Raw genomic sequence first — 23,189 nt, forward strand, 5'->3', positions numbered from 1 at the left:
CTATGCTTTTAACCAGTATGTAAAAATCTATCTCAGGACTTTGAGAGTTTTAGATTGCTAAGAACTCCTTACTAACTTTATGTGTGCTTGTGAAAAGGCCCTTTCATTTTTGTATTATGAGATTCCATCCCAAATTAGTAAAATTTGTTTGAGTGGAAATTTCTTGTCATCACAGATATATTAAAGTAGAAACACTTAGCTACTCTTTTTTATAAATTCAAACAATTTCTCAAACATTCACCCATGTGAGCACTATGTAATGATAAGTCAGAGCTGTTTGAAAGGTTGGGGAGTGATTCCTTATTAACATTGCTAATTGCCTAATCAAGCTAAAATTGTATTGACTAAATATTCTTCGTATATTATTTAAATGATTTCTGACCTCGGGTATACATATGAATAAATGTTAACTTGCTATATTCTTCTCAATACTAACATTTAACAATAAAATATTAAATGTATGCAATTCACCTGTGGAAAAGAGCTAATGGGAAGTGGGAAAAGGGAGAGGAAAAAATGCTGTAAATGATCATGAAAAAATGAGAAAAAAATTCAGTTTTCTAAGTGTTAGAAATTGTATATTGAGGAGAAAAAAATGAAACAAATAAGTCGGATACTCTGACAGGTATGAAGCTTCTCCATCCTGAAATAGAAGTAGTGTGAGAAAACTTAATCTTCTGGAAAAAAAGAATGGGTATTCTAGAGACACTTATTTTGTTTGTTTTTTCACTGATAATGTGCTCACACAAGAGAATATTACATTGTGAACTCTGAGGGTGGGGTCACATTTCTCACTTTTTTTTCTTTTTTGGGACAGAGTTTTACTCTTGTTGCTCAGGCTGGAGTGCAATGGCGCGATCTCAGCTCACTGCAACCTCCGCTTCCCAGGTTCAAACAATACGCCTGTTTTAGTCTCTCAAGTAGCTGAGATTACAGGCACTCACCACAACATCCAGCTAATTTTTGTAGTTTTTTAGTAGAGATGAGGTTTCAGCATGTTGGCCAGGCTGGTCCTGAACTCTTGATCTCAGGTAATCCACCTGCCTCAGCTTCCCAAAGTGTTGGGATTAGAGGCGTAAGCTACCGCGCCTGGCCTGGTATTTTGTATAGTAGCTTATGCTGTGCTTTGCATGTAGGAGGGTGTTGATGAATATTGATTTGACTGGAAGATGGAATGGATGAGCAGAACATTTGAAGCAGTGGTGTCCAATCTATTGGCTTCCCTGGGCCACATGGGAAGAATAATTGTCTTGGGATACATGTAAAATACACTAGCACTAATGATAGCTGACGAGCTTAAAAAAAAAATCGCAAAAATATCTCATTTTTTTAATGCAAGTTTTATGCAAGTTTATGAATTTGTGTTGGGCGATATTCAAAGCCATCTTGTGCTGCATGCAGCTGGTGGGCTGTGGGTTGGACAAGCTTGATTTAAAGTCTCTGGTGAGGCTGGGCATCTGTAATCCCAGCACTCTGGAAGGCCAAGGTGGGCCAATCACCTGAGGTCCGGAGCTTGAGACCAGCCTGGTCAACATGGTGAAATCCCATCTCTATTAATAATACAAAATATTAGCTGGGTGTGGTGGTGGGTGCCTGTAGTCCCAGCTGCTTGGGAGGCTGGGGCAGAAGAACTGCTTGAACCCAGGTGGTGAAGGCTGCAGTGAGCTGAGATCGGGTCACAGCACTTTAGCCTAGGGGGCAAAGTGAAACTCTGTCTCACAAAAAAGAAAAGAAAAAAAAAAAAGTCTCTGTTGAGGATGCATTTTGGTTTGGCAGACACAAAAATGAAGATTTAGGGCTTGGAAATTGTGGTCAAATGTGCACAGACATATGCACATTCTCCTGAACTGTGCTCTAGTAATCAGGTCATAGCATCATAGCATATGTGTCAGGAAAACAATACCCGGCAAATGGCTCATCCTGAGCACAATTCCAGTTAACAGTTCTGCCATGATTTATTTTGTGATTGCAAATAATGTATTAACTTCTGTCATTCTAACTTGTTTTCTGTGTCTATAATGGAATATTCTGTCAAAGTACCCTAAAATCATTTTGCTAACTATAATGTTGCAGATGTAAATAAGTGTTATTTGCTGCTTGCTTAGAGATATTTTTGAGACAAAGGTCAAAAGTATTTTAAAAATAAGGTTATTCTTAAAACAATGGCATAATTGGCTGGGCGCGGTGGCTCACGCCTGTAATCCCAGCACTTTCGGAGGCCAAGGCAAGTGGATCACGAGGTCAAGAGATCGAGATCATCCTGATCAACATGGTGAAACCCCGTTTCTACTAAAAATACAAAAATTAGCTGGGCATAATGGCACACGCCTGTAGTCCCAGCTACTAGGGAGGCTGAGGCAGGAGAATTGCCTGAACCCAGGAGGCGGAGGTTGTGGTGAGCCGAGATCGCGCCATTGCACTCCAGCCTGGGTAACAAGAGCGAAACTCCGTCTCAAAAAGAAAACAAAAACAAAAACAAAAACAAAAAATGGTATAATTAAATGTAAGCATATGACCACAGCATTATATGCTAATAACTTACATGTATAAAAATTCAATGTTTCTTAGTAATCCCTGATCAAACATACTGGCATGAAATACAGAGGGATTAGAGTGATTATATTACAGTTGCTGTGGCAACCCACAACTTTTTTTTTTTTTTTTTTGGTCTGTTTGAGACAGGTTATTGCTCTGTCATCCAGGCTAGAGTGCCTCCAGGCTCAAGTGATTCACCCATCTCAACCTCCTAAGTAGCTGGGATTACAGGCATGCGCCACCACACCCAGCTAATTTTTTTATTGGTAGTAGAGATGGGTTTTTTCCATGTTGCCCAGGCTGGTCTTGAATCCCTGAGCTGAAGCAATCTGGCTGCCTCCTCCTCTCAAAGTTTTGGGATTATAGGAGTGGGCCATCATGCCTTGTCTCTTTTTCTGCATTGGGTATCAAAGCCACAACATGATGTTTTTGTAAGTGACGTTATAGCAGCCCAAGGTCTGAGTACAATAGTTAATGACTCATCCCAATGAATTGTATTTTTCAATCTTACTTGTTCATTACCATGGAGGGAAGCATTAAAGCCTTACAGTTCCCAGAAAAAATGGCCAGACTTTATTTTTAGTTTAAAGGGTCAGAATTTTATTCTTCTGAAAAGGATATTAAGGTGCATTCAGAATAAACAACAAATGTGTGCTTATATATAAGCTGCCATGAGGTGATTTCCCAGAGCCAGACTTAAATGGTTATTAATGATTTTTAAATCTTGAAACATTACAGGATTGTAGGCTTATCAATTACTTGGTTAATCTATACCATTATCAATAACAAAAATGCTTTTTCCCCAAATATGTAATATGTTGAAGTCACTATGTCAAGATCACAAGATCTAACAACCTAACATAAATTACACTTTATTTTGAAATAAAAATTTTTCTCATAGCGTAACATTTTTAGTACATTTTCTTATAACAAATAAAAGCAGACAAATCACAAGTGTATGAGTTCAATGAATTCTCACAATTGCATAATCTCCACTTAGACCAAAATATAGAATATTGCTAGCACCCTAGTAATTCCTTGTTCTTTTTCTTAATCATTATCTTTTTTCAAAAGTTATCCACTATCTTAGGTTTTAAGTCATAGATTGGCTTTAGCCTTTCAAAAATATAAACATTTTAATTAAAGTATAACAAATATACAAAAAGCACACAAATCATAAGCACACAACCAACAAATTTTCATAAACCGGACATCTGTATCTAACCAGCACCCAGATGAAAAACCAGAACATTACCAGCATCCCAGAAGGCGATTCCCCACCTGTCCCCATCAGGTGATTTCCTCTCCCATGGCAAGGAAAACCACTAATCTGATTTATAACATTATATATCAATTTTACCTGTTTTCAAACTTTCATTCTCATTGCTGTATAGTATCTCATAGTATGAACACATCATTTACTCTTTCTATTGTATTGGTCATGTGAGTTGTTTCATTTGGGGTAATACAAATGAACATTTTTGTGCACGTCTTTCAGTGGACATCATTCCATACCTCAGAGTGCAAGTGCTGGGTCACAGGATATGCATATGTATAGCTGTAGTATATATTGCCAAGCACATTTCCAAAGTTGTACTAATTTGTATTCTGATCAGTAGCATGTGTAAACTCCAAGTGCTCCATATCCTTGCTAACCCTTGATATTATTTGTTATTTAGTCATTTTGGGAGGCATGTAGTGATATTACATTATAATTTTATTTTCCATTCTCATGATGATTAATATCACTGAACACCTTCTCATGGGTTTATTGGCCAATTAGATATCCCCTTCTTTGAGGTGTCTATTAGTCTCATGCTCATTTTTCTCTTTTCTTTTTCTTTTTTTTTTTTTTTATTGTTTTGTTTTTGAGGCAGGGTCTTGCTCTCACCCAGCCTGGAGTGCAGTGGTGTGATCATGTCTCATTGCAACCTTGACCATCCAGGCTCAAGTGATCCTCCTGCCTCAGCCTCCCAAGTAGCTGGGACTACAGGCATGTACCACCATGCCTTAGCTAATTTTTGCAATTTTTCTAGGGACACAGTTTCACCATGTTGCCCAGGCTGGTCTCCAACCCCTCAGCTCAAGCAATCCACCCACCTCGTTCTCCAAAAGTGCTGGATTACAGGCATAAGCCACCATACCCGGCTTCATTTTTCTAATGTATGTCTTTGTGTGTTATTTGTTGGAAGTATTTATATATTCTGGATACAAATCAGATATATGTATCATAAATATCTTTTTCCACTCTAGAGCTTGCCTATTCATTTTCTTATTGGTGTCTTTGGCAAACAGAGGTTATTAGGTTTAATGTAGTTCAATTGATCAATTTTTTCCTTTATAGTTAATGCTTTTTGTGTGTCATAGATGGGAACTCTTTGCCTACCCCAGAGTCGTGAAAATATCTTCCTATGTTTTCCTTTAAAAGTTTTATTGTTTTCTCTTTTATGTTTAGATCTACACACCATTCAAAATTGATTTTTGTGAGATATGGTCCACTATTTTTTTTCCATGTTAATATCCTATTTGCTCAGTACTGCTGGTTGAAAAGAACATTTTTTCTAAATCATGCTTTTCAGACAAGCCTATATGAGAGGCAATTTCAGAAAACATAAACCTTTAAAAGCAGAATTATGTCTAATTATGTGCCAAATTTGGAATGCTCTAAATTGCCAATACAGATTAATATAGGAAAATTAATTTCTTTGTTTCTAGACCAGGGATCAGCAGATTTGTTATGCAAAGAGCTAGATAGTAAATAATTTAGGCTTTGTGGGCCATACAGTCTCTGTCACAACTATTCAACTGTGTTGCTGTAGCAAGAAAGTAGTAGCTATAGACAATACGCAAATAATGGGCATAGTTATATTCCAATCATACTTTATTTACAAAAGCATACGGAAGAGTATATTTGGTCCAAGTCCTGCCTCTAGTCTGCCACCAAAATTATCAAGTAATTATGCATTTGTCTATTTCCTTGCATCAGTGAAAATCTGGTACAGGAATAGATGTCAGGCAGTTCCCTGGCCTGATCCTGCTTGATGATTATTCAATGGAGTCGATATTGATTCACCCAGTCTAAGCTACCTTAGCTCTTTCCGAAGTATCTATGGTAAGACTGAATGAATCAGTATCAACTTCTCAGTGAAACATCCATAGGCAGTCATGTGGTGAGAGTCTTCAAGATGGTTTGTAATGATTAATGTGGCATAAAGATCCCCATATGGATGGAAGAGAATGTATTTCTTGAAGGAGTTAACTGGAAAATCCCCCACACTCAGGTCATTTTATTGGCAGCTTGAAATCTTTGTGGGTACCTGAAGGTTAGGGATGTTTGCACCCAAGACTGGAAACACTGATATGTCCCCTGCTCTGTGTGTAGATGAGTTGTGTCCTCTAGCTAAATTAAAGGAGACTGTATCCCTGTGTTCTCACCCTGTGTCAATGGCCTCTGTCAATCTTTTCACAAATCCTTATGACAGCTACACTTCTGGTTATAGACTATAATTATTTTTTTTTTGAGACAGAGTTTCATTCTGTTGTCCAGGCTATAGTTCAGTGGTGTGACCAAAGCTCACTGCAGCCTTGACCTCCTGGGCTCAGGCAATCCTTCCATCTCAGCCTCCCAAGTAGCTGGGACCACAGACACACACCACCATGCCTGGCTAATATTTTTTGTATTTTTGTTTTGTACAGACAGGGTCTCTCTATATTACCCAGACTGGTCTCAAACTCCTGAGCCCAAGTGATCTGCTCACCTTGGCCTCCCAAAGTGCTGGGATTATAGGCGCGAGCTACTGTGCTTGGCCTAGACTGTGACTTTCATTTTAAGGGAATGTCAGAAATTGGCCTAAGCCATAAACCAATCAGGAATCGGGAAAAACTACCAAGTGGCTTAAACACTGAGCATATTCCTTCTCTGAAAATATTCTTTGTATATTGCTTGATGTGTTATTACCAGGTGAAGCCTATCAGTTTTGTTATGGGTCTAAACAGAAAAGTGAATTTTTTATTTGTTTGTTTGTTTCAGATGGAGTCTTGCTCTTGTCATCCAGCCTGGAGTGCAATGGGATGATGTCGGCTCACTGCAACCTCTGCCTTTCAGGTTCAAGAGATGCCTCCCGAGTAGCTGGGATTGCAGGCACCCGCCACCATGCCTGGCTAAGTTTTATGTTTTTAGTAGAGATGGCGTTTCGCCATATTGGCCAGGCTAGTCTTGAACTGCTGACCTCGTGATCTGCCCGCCTTGGCCTCCCAAAGTGCTGGGATCACAGGCATGAGCCACAGTGCCCGCCCTTAGAAAATTGAATTTATCAGTGAATTTTCTGTGGGTTTTCTACTTCAGCTTTCCTCATTTATTGTCACATTTCCAATAGCAATTTATATATTTTAATTAGCCATCATAATTTTAAAAAGACAGTTAAAGCATCGCTTAAGGAGCAGTGAGAAAGTAATTAAATCTTATTACTTAAGTAGTTAATTCTTTAAAGAATAAAATAGAGGATTGTACAGAGAACACAGTGAACATCTCGGTTGCCAAACATTCCTCTAAATCTTTTCTGGAAACTTCTCCTCTGCTGAGTTCCTTTTCCAGACCCAGGTTTTTGAATGAGAGGTTGTTCTGTTGATCTAAAACAAGGCCAATGAACTCTGTTCTCAAACAATGTAGAATTCAGATAAAGGGATTTTAGTTTGAGTGTGGCTGCTCTGCTGAGTAGAGGAGCTGAAAACTCAGGAGTGGCCGGGCGCGGTGGCTCATGCTTGTAATTTGGGCACTTTGGGAGGCTGAGGCAGGTGGATCACCTAAGGTCAGGAGTTCCAGACCAGCCTGACCAACATAGTGAAATCCTGCTTCTACTAAAAATACAAAAATTAGATGGGTGTGGTGGTGTGCACCTGTATAGTCCCAGCTACTCAGGAAACTGAGGCAGGAGACTTGCTTGAACCTGGGAGGTGGAGGTTGCAGTGAGCCGACATTGTGTCACTGCACTCCAGCCTGGCAACAGAGCGAGACTCCGTCTCAGAAAAAAAACAAAACAAAACAAACAAACAAACAAACAAAACAAAAAAAACCTCAGAGTGACCGTCAGTAGTTGTTTTCATCATGTAAACTAAAAAATAAAAACAACAATGGAGTAAGCTGGACTGCAGCAATAGCAAAGAATGACAAAAGAGCAGAGTTAGGGGTGCAGGACATCGCTAGGCTGCCCATAGCATTCCAGATGGTTCTCTAAGCCCAGCTCCAACACCTAGGTCTATAAGACACAATTTATTCCTTAAACCAATTCCTCCTTTTTCTGTTTCTTTTCTCTCTCTCCTTTCTTTTTAAGGCTGGCTAAAACGAGTATCTGTTACTTGCACTTAAAATAATTCTAACTAATGCATCATCTAGTCCAGACTTCTCATTGTACAGGAAAAGAAACAGAAGCCCAGGAATGATCAATGATTTGCTCAGAGACCCTATTTTCAGCGACACAGCTGTGACTAGAACTCAGTCTCCTTCTTTGTTGGACGTGAACTAGAACTCAGTGACTAGAACTGTGACTAGAACTCAGTCTCCTCTTATGATGGACGTTTCTCCAGGTGATGCTAGTCTGACATTTATTGAATGAACTCACCTTGAATCTAAACTTGGAATTAGCTCTTCTTGAATGGAATTGACATCTTTTGGTTTGGGTAGGTAACAGACTGTCCCTGAGGTCCTTACTGACCAGAAGAGAAACACTCAGCTTTACAGTTTTGCTTCTCCTGCTTCAGCAATTTGAGCTAATTATGGAAAAGCCTTATTTGGTGTAATGGATTTTGTGTACCATCCACATGTCCCCTTCAGAAACAGGCACTTATTTCCCTAGCTCCTGGGAGTGTTGGCTGCAGAAGCGGACAGATATGGCTCTAAGAGTTGCCTCACTGATAGGAATTGTCTCACTAAAGTTATGTCTCTTCCCTGGGGCAGGCATGCCCTCAATGCTAGGAAACAGAAGCCTGGTCCCCGACTCAATTCAGAACAATTCTGAAGGCCATTTCAGCTCCAGGCCCCCTCTGCAGCTGCATCGAAATTCAACTACTCCCTCCAATCTTGCTTCCCTCACTTCCTGAGAACACTCCCTAATTTAAACCTCCTGTGTACAAATCTCTGTATCAGTCTGTTTCTCTGGGAATCCTGTCTAAAACAGTAGACTTTTTACTGTTCCATTGCCAAAGAAAAAGATAAGAGGAAAAAAAAAGGCTACATAGAGCAGTTTGTGGCAGGAAGCTTAAGATTCCCTCAAAGTACTCCTCCTGCAGAAACAAAATCCTGTTTCTCTTTCCAATTTATATATTTTTAATTTTGTTTTTTTTCTGGAGACATGGTCTCACTGTGTTGCCCAGGCTAGGGTGCAGTGACTATTCTCAGATGTGATCACGGCTCACTGCGGACTTGAATTTCCTGATCTCAAGTAACCTGCCTCCTGAGTAGCTAGGACTACAGGTACATGTCACCCAAACTCACCTCCAATTTACATTTTAAAAAATGGTGTTGGGTGTGAATTATTTCATACCAGGTTATTTCTTTAAGACACTAAAAGTACATCATACTGTGTCTTTATTACATTTTATAAAGTTGTTCTAATACAATATTTTTATTTTTTTTATTTTTGAGATGGAGTTTCGCTCTTGTTACCCAGGCTGGAGTGCAATGGCGCAATCTCGGCTCACCGCAACCTCTGACTCCTGGGTTCAAGCAATTCTCCTGCCTCAGCCTCCTGAGTAGCTAGGACTACAGGCGTGCGCCACCATTCCCAGCTAATTTGTGTATTTTTAGTAGAGAAGGAGTTTCACCATGTTGACTAGGCTGGTCCTGAACTCCTGACCTTAGGTGATCCACCTGCCTCAGCCTCCCAAAGTGCTGGGATTATAGGCATGAGCCACCGCGCCTGGTCCATTATTTTTATATTTTTAAAACCCTGTACTTAATTGCTAATTAGCACTAGTTTCATTGAAATTGCCTACTTCCTTGCTGGTCTTCCACACTAGACTGTCTTGTCTTTAAGTCACTAGCACCTATCTTTGAGACTGACTCTGGGCAGGTATTCAGTTAATCTTGGTTGAATAAATAAAGAGATTGCATTCAGTTGAAATTGGAGAAAAGATTATAGCAGAAAAAAAAAAATCCTAAAGGCCCAAATCATGTTTCATTGAATAAGATTTCTTATCCTCAGAAGACTAGAGATATTAACAATGAATTGCCAGAAAGACATTTTAGAAACTTGCTTTTTGTTTCAAAAAGAATCAGTTATCTGGGCTGGGTACAGTGGTTCACGCTCGTAATCAATCCCAGAACTTTAGGAGGCTGAAGTGGGAGAATCACTTGAGGCCAGGAGTTTAAGACCAGACTGGGCTATATAGTGAGACCCTGTCTCTACAAACTAAAAAAAAAATTGGCCAGGTGTGGTGGTGTGCACCTGTAGTCCAAGCTACTTGGGAGGCTGAGGCAGGAGGATCGCTTGAGCCCAGGAGATTGAGGGTGCAGTGGAGCCATGACTGTGCCACTACACTCCTGCCTGAGTGACAGAGCAATGCCTTGTCTCAAAATAATAATAATAAAGAAAAGAAAAAGAAAAAAGAATTGGTGTCTGGAATTCTGAGTTTGGCAACATGTAGACTAAGTTAATAGAACCCTATTCATAACAAAATTATGTATGAGATTCAATTTTAATTTCCTCCAACATTTTATTTTGAAAAACTTCAAAGCTAAAATAAAAAGTTGGAGAACAAAAAAGAGCTTTCCCCCCTTTTTCCCTTTCTCTATCTTTATGAATTCATGGATGATGATGATGATTATTTTTTGAGGCAGAGTTTTGCTCTTGCTGCCCAGGCTGGAGTGCAATGGCATGATCTCAGCACACCTCAACCTCCACCTCTTGGGTTCAATCAATTCTCCTGCCTCAGCCTCCTGAGTAGCTGGGATTACAGGCATGTGCCACCACGCTTGGCTAATTTTGTATTTTTAGTAGAGAGGGGGTTTCTCCATGTTGGTCAGGCTGCACTTGCACTCCTAACCTCAGGTGATCTGCCTGCCTCAGCCTTCCAAAGTGTTGGGATTACAGGTGTGAGCCACCACGCCCGGCTGGATTATTATTATTTTTATACAATTGTGCTAGTCTATCATGGTCATTATTTTTGATGCATAAATTGTCCCAAGTTTGATCAGCAAGTCTTCCTTCAACCTGACTTCTGTGTCCTTTTAACAGGATCCCACTAATCTTTTGTCATTTCTTTTCATTCTGGCACATACTACATGGCTGACCTTACAAGAAAGGAAATCCCCATATGCCAGAAAGAAAAGAGATCTGAAACCAAAGTAGTGCATAACTGTACACTGACACTGATGTAGTCCTGGAGGTAATTAGGGAACTTAGAAATAAACCCTAACAGCTACACATATCCATAAGAGGTAAGTTTCTGGATTTGAGTGTAGCAGGGAGTAGAACTAAGTTTTTGGTTTGGGATAAATCTAGGATCATTCAAAGGACTGTAAGTGCCATCAAAGGGGGATGAGAAACTCTACCCAAAAGCCTAAGGACAGAAAGGTTCCAGGGACTCTGAGTAGAGGAAAAAAATCACTGGTCAGAGATAAAAATTGTCACACCAGGCCAGGCATGGTGGCTCATGTCTGTAATCCCAGCACTTTGGGAGGCCAAGGTGGGTGGATCACTTAATGTCAGGAGTTCAGGACCAGCCTGACCAATATGGTGAAACCCTGTCTCTACTAAAATACAAAAATTAGCTAGGTGTGGTGGCAGGATCCTGTAGTCCCAGCTACTCAGGAAGCTGAGACAGGATAATCACTTGAACCCAGGAGTTGGAGGTTGCAGTGAGCTGAGACTGTGCCACTGTACTCCAGCCTGGGCAACAGAGTGAGACTGTAACAAAAAAAACAAAAAAAAAAATTGCCATACTGTGTGGTGATTTAGATTATTGAAATTTAATTAAATAGTTATTTTACTTTACTTTTTATTTATTATTTTCAGATGGAGTTTCACTCTGTTACCCAGGCTGAAGTGCAGTGGTGCCATCATGGCTCACTGTAGCCTTCACCTCTCTGATCCTCCCACCTTAGCCCCCCTCATAGCTGAGACTATAGGCATGTGCCACTGAGCCCAGCGCATATTAAAATTTTTTTGTAGACATGGAGTTTTGCCCTGTTGCCCAGCCTGGTCTTGAAATCCTGGGCTTAAGCAATCCTCCTGCCTCGGCCTCCAAAAGTTCTGGGATTACAGGCATGAGCCACTGTACCAGGCAGTTTAGTTTTAAATTATTTGTGTGGTATGGAAATTTCCAAGATACCCTCAGGGTGCCTAGCACAGGCATGAACAAAATCTATTTGGAGGGACATTCCCATAATCCACAACTCAACATATCTTCATAGAATTAACAATTGCCATTCAAGATGTTTCCATAATCAAAAATGACAAGACATATAAGGAAAGAATGTGTGGTGAACGAAGAGGACAATTGACCATGTAGTACTTGATAGGTTAGGACATTCTGAAAGAGAGTATAAAATTAGAATCTTTAATTGGTGAAAAAAATAAGGAACCAAATTTAAACAAACCACTAATGTATTTTTCTAACAATTTATTTCTAATAATTTAGCAATTAAAAAATAAACTCAATGAAATTATATGAGAAATACATGGGGTAGATAAACAGCTGATGAGACACAACTGAGGAGAGCAGTGAATTAAAGCAGGTACCAAATTCATGAAATTGAGTAAATTAACCAGAATGAAGCATAATGAAAGATGCCTAACAGGAATTCCTATAGGAAAGAATAGAGATGGCGGGGCATGGTGGCTCACACCTATAATCCCAACACTTTGGGAGGCCGAATCACTTGTCATCAGGAATTTAAGACCAGCTCGGCCAACATGGTGAAACCTCATCTCTACTAAAAATACACAAATTAGCTGGGCATGGTGGTGCACACCTGTAGTCCCAGATACTCGGGAGGCTGAGGCAGGAGAATCACTTGAACTAGTAGGAGCAGTATGCAGTGAGCTGGGATCCCACCATTGCACTCCAGCCTGGGTGACAGGGTGAGAATCCATATTTAAAAAGAAAAAGAAAAAGAAAGAAAAAGAAAAATAGAGTTTTAATGAGGCAGTATTTGAAAATGCATGAGAAATTTCTAGAATTGATGCACAATATAAATTCTCAGTAAGATGAAGCAGACTAAGAGTCAAGTGAGATAAATAAAAATGAAACCTCTACCTAGAATACCGAAGAAAAGACAAAACTCTTACAAGAAATCATAAAGAAAGGGTGGATTAGCCAAAAGGATTTGCAGAGAGATAACAGATTTTTCAGCAGTAAAATGAGAGGGTAAAACATAATGAAATATTATCTATGAAGTGTTAAAGGAAAATAAAGCCTATGTAGAATTCTACACCAAACTACTATTCCAGAGTAAGGGTGAAGATAAATATTTTCAGGGACAGTTTCACTGAAAGAACTATTAAGAATGTACTTCAAGAAAGAGAAAATTGAATTCAAAAAGGAAAGAGGATTCAAGAAGCAATGGTGAACAAAGAAAATGTTGAATATGTAATTATATTTTAATAAGCATTTAGTGTAAATGGAAAAGTTAATGACTAATAGGGAGTGGTTAAAAGAAGGGTGAAATTAAATATAAGGAGATTAACAAATATGTTAGAAGAGACTCTCTATCACCTCTGAATCAGTCTGTTTGCACTGCTGTAAGGGATACGTGAGGCTGGGTAATTCATAAAGAAAAGAAGTTTAACTGGCTCACCATTCTGCAGGCTGTACAAGCATGACACCAGCATCTGCTCTGCTTCTGATGAGGCCTTATGAAAGAAAGTAAGGGAGCCAATTATCACAGAGCAAGAGCAGGAGCAACAGAGGGGGAGATGTACCATGCTGTTTTAAACAAACAGGTCTCTCATGAACTACCAGAGCAAGAACTCATCACCAAGGTGATGGGGTTAAACCATGCATGAAGGATTCATATCTATGATCCAAACACCTCCTACCAGGCCCCACCTCCAACACTGGGATTACATTTCAACATGAGATTTGAAGGTAACAAATATCCAAACGACATCATCCTCCCCAACTTTCCTCATGTCCATTTTTAATCGCTCTTGGCCACCTGTCCCCCTGCCCTCATCTCTTGGAAACCACTAATCTGCTTTCTGTCACTATTGAGACAGGCAGGATGATTAGTTCCATTTTATTGTGGTCTGGAGAAAAAGAACAAAAGCCCCTTGCCGAAGTACTAGCTTATGTCTCAGCCAATCAGCAACAAATGCCTATAAAAACTATTAAAAACAACTTCCTCCCTCAGGGAGCTAGGGACTTGCCCAGGGCTCTGCATGTGCAGTCAGACTTCAACTTCAACCTACAGTTACCCCTTTCTCATTTTAATGCTAATAATTACACCCAGAGCATGGAGATTTAAAATGCTAATGCTACATAGGATGAAGAAGCATGTAGGACCACTGTACAAGTTGTAGAAAAACCACTCCCATATATGCCCTGACCCAAACCTTCCCTACAGAAAGACTCACTAAAACTAACCCACACACTACCCTCAGGGAGGAACACATTCCTTTTGCTTTCACGGTGCTGGCTTCCATGCGCACAAACTGAATAAACTCTCCTTTGCTGCGATGTGTGGTGATCTCTCTTTATTTATTTATTTACTTTTTATTATTATTTTTTTAAAGATGGGGTTTCACCATATTGGTCAGGCTGGTCTTGGAACTCCTGACCTCAGGTGATCTGCCTTCCTCAGCCTCTGACATTGCTGGGATTACAGGCATGAGCCACTGCGCCCGGCTCTCTCTTGATTTCTATACTGGGGGATTGCAAGAATCCAAGGCATCTGTCAGTAACACTGTGAATTAGTTTGTAGTTTCTAAGATTTCATATAAATGGAGTCATACAATATATACCTTTTTTTGGTCTGGTTTCTTTTACTCAGGATAAATATGTTGAGATTCATCCATGACACTGCAGTAGATACTGCTATTTCTTTGTATTCCTCAGAAGTATTCCATTGTATGAATTTGTATGGATATACCACAATTTATCCCTTCATCTGTTGATAATACTTGGACTGTTTCCAGTTTCTGACCATTTCAAATAAAGCTACTATAAATAAATCTTTGCATGGATAAATGTTTTCATTTTTCTTAGGTAAATACCAGGAGTAGAAAATTTGGATTATATGTGAGGTATATGTTTAACTTTTTAAGAAATTGAATGGCTGGGTGCAGTGGTTCACACCTTTAATCCCAGCACTTTGGGAGGCCAAGGTGGGCAGATCATGAGGTCAGGAGCTTGAGACCAGCCTGGCCAACATGGTGAAACCCTGTCTCTATTACAAATACCAAAAAAAAAAAAAAAAAAAAAAAAAAATTAGGTGGTGTGCGCCTGTAATCCCAGCTACTGGGAAGGTTGAGGCGAGAGAATTGCTTGAACCCGGAAGGTGGAGGTTGCGGTGAGCTGAGATGGTGCCACTGCACTCCAGCCTGAGTGACACAGCAAGACTCCGTCTGGGGGGTGAAAAAAACAACAAAAAAAGCACTAAACAGTTTTCCATAGTTGTTCTGCTATTTTACATTCCCATCAGCAACTTAAGAAAATTCTGGGCCAGGTGTGGTGGCTCATGCCTGTAATTCCAGCACTTCGGGAGGCTAAGGCAGATGGATCATTTGAGGTCAGGAGTTTGAGACCAGTCTAGACAATATGATGAAACCCATCTCTACTAAAAATACAAAAATTAGCTGGGTGTGGTGGCACACGCCTGTAATCCCAGCTACTAAGGAGGCTGAAACATGAGACTTGCCAACATTTGGTATGGTCAGCCATTCTAATACTGGCCATTTTAATAGATATGTAGTAGTATTTCATTGTAATTTTTAATTTCCAATTACTAATGGTGTTGAACAACTTTTCATATACTTACTTTACACTTCATCTTTTTGGAGGAAGTGTCTGTTCAAATATTTATCTATTTTTAAAACTGGGGTTTTTTTTTTTTTTTTTTTTTTTTAAGACGGAGTTTCACTCTTGTTACCCAGGCTGGAGTGCAATGGCGCGATCTCGGCTCACCGCAACCTCCGCCTCCTGGGTTCAGGCAATTCTCCTGCCTCAGCCTCCTGAGTAGCTGGGATTACAGGGATGTGCCACCATGCCCAGCTAATGTTTTGTATTTTTAGTAGAGACGGGGTTTCACCATGTTGACCAGGATGGTCTCGATCTTTTGACCTCGTGATCCACCAGCCTCGGCCTCCCAAAGTGCTGGGATTACAGGCTTGAGCCACCGCGCCCGGCCCAAAAGATTTTTATGAAGTTCAGTTAGTTTTTAAAAAATGCATTATGCTTTTGGTGTTATACCTAAAAAAATCTTTTCCTAAAAAAGGTCACAAAGATTTTTCCCTTGATTACTTCAAGTAGTTTTGTAGTTTTAGGTGTGAAAGGAAAGTATCTTGGGCCCCCAAAATCACTATGCTAAAGGGAAAATTCAAGCTGGGAACTGCTTAGGGCAAACTCGTCTCCCATTCTGTTCGGTTATTCCTCTGTTCAATGAGATAAATGCGTATCTGATAGCCTCTTTTGGAAATGCTAAGCAAAAACTCAAAAGAATGCTACCTTTGAGTCTCATGGGTTGATGTCTCAAGTGTCCCTAAAATGTAAAAAACCAAGGTTTGCCCGACTACCTTGGGCATATAGCTTCTGGACTTCCCGAGGTTGTGTCATGAGCATGCATCCTCAACCTTGGCAAGATAAACTTTTTAAATTAATTGAGACCTGTCACAAATTTCAGGGGTTCACATAGGTTGTACATTTAGTTCTAATTATTGATTTTTATTTAATTTTTGTATATGGTATGAGGTATGAATCAAAGTTTTTTTAGATACGGAGATCTAATTTTAATCTTTGTCATGACTGATTTAGCTGTTTATGGACTTTTATTATTCTTCCTAAAGTTTTGAGTTTTACTAGTTCCTTAAATCTTACTGGAATTTTAATTGCAATTACAGTCAAGGTAGAGATCAGTTTAGGGGAGAATCAACACGAGCCTACAATGTTTCTCCAGGTTTTTCACTGAAACTGACTTGCCAAAGTCATCAGTTACCTCCATGTTGCTAAATCAAACAGGCAAGTTTTAATCTAAATCTTACTTGACCTCTCAGTAGCATTTGGCAAAGGGTATCATTTCCTCTTCAATGAAACTTGGTTTCCAGGACTCTATACCAGAGATCACCAACCTTTTACTGGAAAGGGCCAGATAACAACTCTAAACTTTGAGGACCTTATAGTGTCTTTTGCAATTACTCAACTCTGTGTGTACTGACTACAGTGTGAAAACAGCCATAGACAATATGTAAACAAATAAAAGGCAGCAAGTCAGATTTGGCCTCTGTGAACTATAGTTCACCAACTTTTGCTCTACATTCTCCTTGTTTTAATCCTGTCTTTAATTCATCCTTAACTTACCTTTTCTGTCTCCTGTGCTTGTTGCTCCCCGTTCTCCTAACCTGTTAACATCAGAGCACCCCAGGACCTAATTTTTGACTTTTCAATAGATTTGTTGTTAACACTCAATGTCATAATTTTAAGTATTCTTTTTTTTTTTTTTTTTTTTTGAGACGGAGTTTCGCTCTTGTTGCCCAGGCTGGAGTGCAATGGCGCGATCTCGGCTCACTGCAACCTCCGCCTCCTGGGTTCAGGCAATTCTCCTGCCTCCGCCTCCTGAGTAGCTGGGATTACAGGCATGCGCCACCATGCCCAGCTAATTTTTAGTATTTTTAGTAGAGACGGGGTTTCACCATGTTGACCAGGTTGGTCTCGATCTCTCGACCTTGTGATCCACCCGCCTCGGCCTCCCAAAGTGCTGGGATTACAGGCTTGAGCCACCACGCCCGGCCAATTTTAAGTATTTTATCTATGCTAATAATCCCAAATTTATATCTCCAGCTCAGATCATGTACTGAACTCCAGATGTTATATTCACTGTCCTTTTAATATCTCCACTTTGATATCTAATAAGCACCTTAATCAAGACATGTCCAGAACTCCTGTCTTCACAAACCTACTCTGCTTTCAACATAGTATTAGTCAGGGTCTCCAGAGAAAAAGAATCAATAGGATATATGTATATTTATGCCTATGTATTGACTGACAAAGGAAATCCATTATAGCTACTGGCTCACACAGTTACAAAGGCTAAGAAGTTCAACAATCTTCCATGTGCAAACTGAACCAGGAAAGCTGATAGTGTAATTTAGCTTGAGTCCAAAGGCCTGAGAATTGGAAGCTGACAGTGTAAGTCCTGGTCTTAACCTGAAAGCCTGAGAACCAGGAGCAGTGATATCAGTAGACAGATGTCTTAGCTCAAGCAGAGAGAGCAAATTGCCCTTCCTTAGCCTTTTGATTCTAGTCAAAAAATTGGATGATGTCCACCCAAATTGGTGAGAGTGATATTCTTTACTCAGACTACCAAGTGAAATGATAATCTCTTCTAGAAAAACACTCACAGACACCCCAGAAACAATATTTACCAGCTACATGGGCATCCCCTAGCCTAGTCAAGTTTATCATAAACTAAAAGACAAGTCCCATATTGGAAAAAGATAATTAACAAAGGACTAGTATCCAGAATATATAAAGGATTGGTCAGAAAAAGCCAGACAACTCAATAGAGAAAAGAAAGAGGACAAAAGATAGAGACACACATTCATATTGGAATTCATAATGCGCTACCACACCCAGCTAATTTTGTATTTTTAGTAGAGACAGGGTTTTGCCATGTTGGCCAGGCTAGTCTTGAACTCCCGACCTCAGATGACCCACCTGCCTCAGCCTCTCAAAGTGCTGGGATTACAGGCGTGAGCCACCGTGCCAAGATTTAAGACCAGGTGCAGTGGCTCATACCTGTAATCCTAGTACTTTGAGAGACTGAGGTGGGCGGATCATGAGGTCAAGAGATTGAGATCATCCTGGCCAACATGGTGAAACCCCGTTTCTACTAAAAATACAAAAAATTAGCTGGGCTAATTTGGTGCACATTTGTAGTCCCAGCTACCTAGCTGAGGCAGTAGGATTGCTTGAACCCAGGAGGCAGAGGCTGCAGTGAGCCAAGATCGACCCATTCATTGCACTCCAGCCTGGTGACAGAGACTCTATCTCAAAACAAAACAAAACAAAACACCCAAACACACACACACACACACACACACACACACACACACACACACAGATTTAATTAAATGCTGACATTACACAACAGAAAACTTAGGTACTTAATCATCAGCCTCAACATTTCAAAAAGTAGTTTACATAGCCGAGTGCAGTGCATCATGCCTGTAATCCCAGAACTTTAGGGGACTGAGGCAGGTGAATTACTTGAGTTCAGGAATTTGAGACCAGCCTGGCAAAGATGGTGAAACCCCATCTCTCCTAAAAAAAAAAAAAAAAAAAAAAAAAAAGCCAGGCATGGTGATGTGCATGCTGTGGTCCCAGCTACTTGGGAGGCTGAGGCAGGAGAAGCCCAGAAGGTGGAGGTTGCAGTGAGCTGAGATCCCGCCACTGTACTCCTTCCTAGATGACAGAGCAAGACCCTATTTCAATTATTATTATTATTATTTTTTTTGCAAAATAAAACCTATACAGGTGTATTTGTTTGCTTTTTAGAGTACTGATTCTCAATCTTTATTTTGCAACATGCCAAGAACTCATGAATTACTTTATCTAATTAAACTATTAAATAACCAGTTAAAATGCATTTGAAATATAAATAAATGCTTATAAGAATAGGTGGAGTGTGGTGGCTCACACATGTAATCCCAGCACTTTGGGAGGCCACGATGGAAGGATCACCTGAGCTCAGGAATTTGAGACCAGTCTGGCCAATATAGTGAGACCTTGTCCTTAGTAAAAATAAAAAAGATTAACTAGGTATGGTGGTGCATGCCTCTAGTCTTGGTTATTTGGGAGGCTTAAGTGGGAGAATTGCTGAGCCCCAGGGGTCAAGGCTTTAGTGAGCCATGATTGCGCCACTGCACTCCAACCTGGGTGACACAGCAAGACTCAATCTCAAAAAATAAATAAATAAGTATATGCTATATAAGAATAGAGTGCCACATCTTTCAGAATTTTGTGACAGTCAAGCCTGTTATTGACATGTTGATATACTTAACAGGAACTAGTCTTACAGCATGAAAGTATACTATCACATCTACCTATCTATATCAATATATCTTAAAATCTCTAAGCCACTATCTTTAATAAACATGTAAATTATTAACCTCATCTGCTACTAATGATGACTATAAGAAAGAAATCTGGAGATATTTAAATTAATGTGAATGAAAAATGGTACCAGGGAATTCAGGTTAAAGAAAAAAAGCTCAGTGATAAAATATTCAATAATACTAAAATATAGAATACATATTAAATTTAAATAATGTCAGCTAACTTTCCTCTAAATATGTCATAAAGATACTAAAATAACTGTAAGTTAGCACATTTATACAGTGATCATATACTGTGATGACATTCAGTATTCTCTTATAAAGGCAAATTTTAAATTTGAAGCAACTTTCATTTTTCTCTAGGTATAATTTCTAGATACATAACAATGCTTGCATTGAGAGTCTTTCAAAAATTTAAAACCCTGTATCATCATCAAATGAGATAATTTATCATTGAATGGGAGAAAACATACTATTAACTGAGAAAACAGAATGGCAAAGATACACAGATAGAAGAGAAACAAGAAAAATATTAAACAGGATTTTACAGTTCCTAGTGTTAGATGATAGAATGCCTGGCCCTTTGTAATACTGCCCATCTTGTCAAGGACAGGACATGTGGAAGAAGAGAGGACATTTAAGTTTCATTAATTAAAACAAAGAGAATGTAGCCATCTATTAAATTTCACCAGAAAATCTAACTTCATCTAAATACAGCTAATTCTACTATGGCCATATTAAATCGTTTAATCAAGGGTCACTATTTCCACTTTAAATTAGGATTTCTTTATTCCATGGTGACCCTAGGTGATTTTAATATTTTATTCAACAATTTTCAGAAGACTGATAAAAAATGTCTTTATAAGAACACAGAGATACTCTGTATCTCCAAAAAGAAACTGTACAATTACACATTAGCTGCAGAAAAAATCCCAGTGCTTTAGAAAATAAAGGCCACTTCTGCAGAGAGCTGACACACACTGTGATTTTTTTTGGAACAATTTAATATTTTTCAGGACTAAATATCATTTTCATCTAATAATTTAAATCTAATAATTGCATTTCATATGGGAAAAAATCTCACCAACTTGTAAAAACACCACATTCTCAAATAGCTATGGCAAGACCAAATATTCATCAAGGTCAGAGAGAAGTGAATGTATCTCCCTAAGCATTTATTTTGCTTTATGGCATTTGATTTTCAAACAAAATGAAATGTTTCCTTATTTCCTTTAGAAATACTTAATTATGTTCTTCAGTTCTCAGTAATGACCTTTCAACATGAAATTTAAATATAAAGTTATTCTGTAATTCATTCATCTTCAATATGCCAGTTCAGAGAAAGATGTCTACATTCCCAGGATTTTGCCAGTGTTACAGATTTTAAAGTTAAAAAGTGCAAAGACTTATTTTATCCTAGAAAACTCATTGCTTCCGAGTTGGTGTGTCACAATATGGCACATTTTCTATAAGAAGGTCTTTCCTAGGGACCAGTTCTGAAAGAAAAAAAAAAAAAAAAAAAAAAACAGAATAATTAACATCACTAAAATTAGAACTAAATGCAAGGACACTCATTTACCCCTGAAGTTTATAATAGTAAAATGTCTAGTTTTAACATAAATCTTCCAAGGATATTTTATTTCAGTTGATATCTAAGGTGGAGTCCTTGACTTTAATTAGAATGAATAGCATTCTCATTTCAGATTATATAAAAACATATATGATCAACTTAACTCTTTATCATTTATTAAATATCGCAAATTAAATAACTGAACAGAATTCAGCTAAAACTTCTGTTATTAGCCATTTAATTACCAATTACTGATAATGAAAACAACTGGAAATTTTGCTTATACTATCTACTATATGAAAAGCAAGACCAGTCTCCTAATTTAAAGATTCAAAATTTCATAGAGCAATGATTCTTTTTTTTTTTTTTTTTTTTTTCCTGAGACAGTTTCGCTCGTTACCCAGGCTGGAGTGCAATGGCACGATCTCGGCTCACCGCAACCTCTGTCGTCTCCTGGGTTCAAGCAATTCTCCTGCCTCAGCCTCCCGAGTAGCTGGGACTACAGGCGTGCGCCACCACGCCCAGCTAACTTTTTGTATTTTTAGTAGAGACGGCGTTTCACCATGTTGACCAGGATGGTCTCGATCTCTTGACCTCGTGATCCACCCATCTCGGCCTCCCAAAGTGCTGGGATTATAGGCGTGAGCCACCACGCCCGGCCAAGAGCAATGATTCTTAAAAGAGGGTGTTTTGGGTGGTCATATCAACTGGAGAATGCTACTGGAATTTAGAGGACAGGAGCCAGGGATGCTAAATCTCCTGTAATGTGTGGGACAGTCTGGCACAGCGAAGAACTGTCTTGTACAAAATGCCCATCGTGCCCATGTTGAGAAACATCATAAAACAACAACAAAAACCTGTTAAGTCCTAGGTAAGACATCTTGCTGGAGTCAAGATGAAGCTCTTAAAATACAAATTTTTGGCCAGGTGTGGTGACTCACACCTGCAATCCCAGAACTTTGGGAGGCTAAGATGGGAGGTCTGGAGTTCAAGACTAGGCTAATCAACATGGTGAAACCCCATCTCTATGAAATATACAAAAAAATTAGTCGGGTGTGGTGGCACATGCCTGTAGTCCTAGCTGCTTGGGAGGCTGAGGCAGGAGAATGGCTTGAACCCAGGAGGCGGATGTTCTAGTGAGCTGAGATGGCGCCACTGCATTCCAGCCTGGGTGACAGAGCAAGACTCCATCTCAAAAAGAAAAGATATAAATTTTTGAAGAGATACATGATTTCTTCTTTTCTCCAGAAGAGCTGAACCTAGGTGAGCTGTCATACTCAAAAAATGCTTACATGACCTTTTAAAAAAATAACCTGCCTATACTTTTTAAAACATCATGGTCACGAAAGACAAAGAAAGACTCAAGGACTGCTCTAGATTAAGGATGATTAAAGAGATACAATGACTACATGCAACATGTGATCCCCAATAGGATACTGGTCACAGGGATTTCTTTTTTCTTCATTTTGTCATAAAGGACTTTATTATGACAAAGGGAAAGAGTTAAATGTTAGTATTACATCAATGTTAATATGCTGGTTTTGATAATTATATTGCAGTTACATTAGAGAATGTCCTTGTATATTTAGGAAATATACATTGAAATATTTTAAAGAAATATACTCTAAAGTATTTCTCCAGAAGCTCTAAACTCAAATGAGCTGTCATAATTTTTTAAATGCTCATTTTGGGGTAAATAGGCATTATGTCTGCAACTTACTCTCAGAAAGTTCAGGGAAAAAATTAGGAAAACATAGTAAGCCAAATATGGTAAAATGTTAGCACTTGTAGAATCTGGGTTATACATATATATACAC

The 23,189-nt window shown here is 39.1% G+C and overlaps 1 protein-coding gene across 1 annotated transcript in view; it reads right to left on the reverse strand.

Annotated features, from left to right (window-relative positions):
* Positions 1 to 5,894: 5,894 nt before the first annotated feature.
* LYRM7 (LYR motif containing 7) overlaps positions 5,895 to 23,189 on the reverse strand; it is a 50,287-nt gene continuing 32,992 nt past the window's right edge. Inside the window, exons 5-6 of the mRNA XM_003920628.4 lie at positions 13,331 to 21,298; positions 5,895 to 12,063 (exon numbers count right to left, since the gene is read on the reverse strand). Of these exons, the coding sequence (XP_003920677.2) occupies positions 21,228 to 21,298 (71 nt within the window). The 3' untranslated portion in view covers positions 5,895 to 12,063; positions 13,331 to 21,227. The remainder of the gene's footprint in view (positions 12,064 to 13,330; positions 21,299 to 23,189) is intronic.

This window comes from Saimiri boliviensis, chromosome 1 (genome assembly GCF_048565385.1).
Source record: "Saimiri boliviensis isolate mSaiBol1 chromosome 1, mSaiBol1.pri, whole genome shotgun sequence".
NCBI lineage: Eukaryota > Metazoa > Chordata > Mammalia > Primates > Cebidae > Saimiri > Saimiri boliviensis.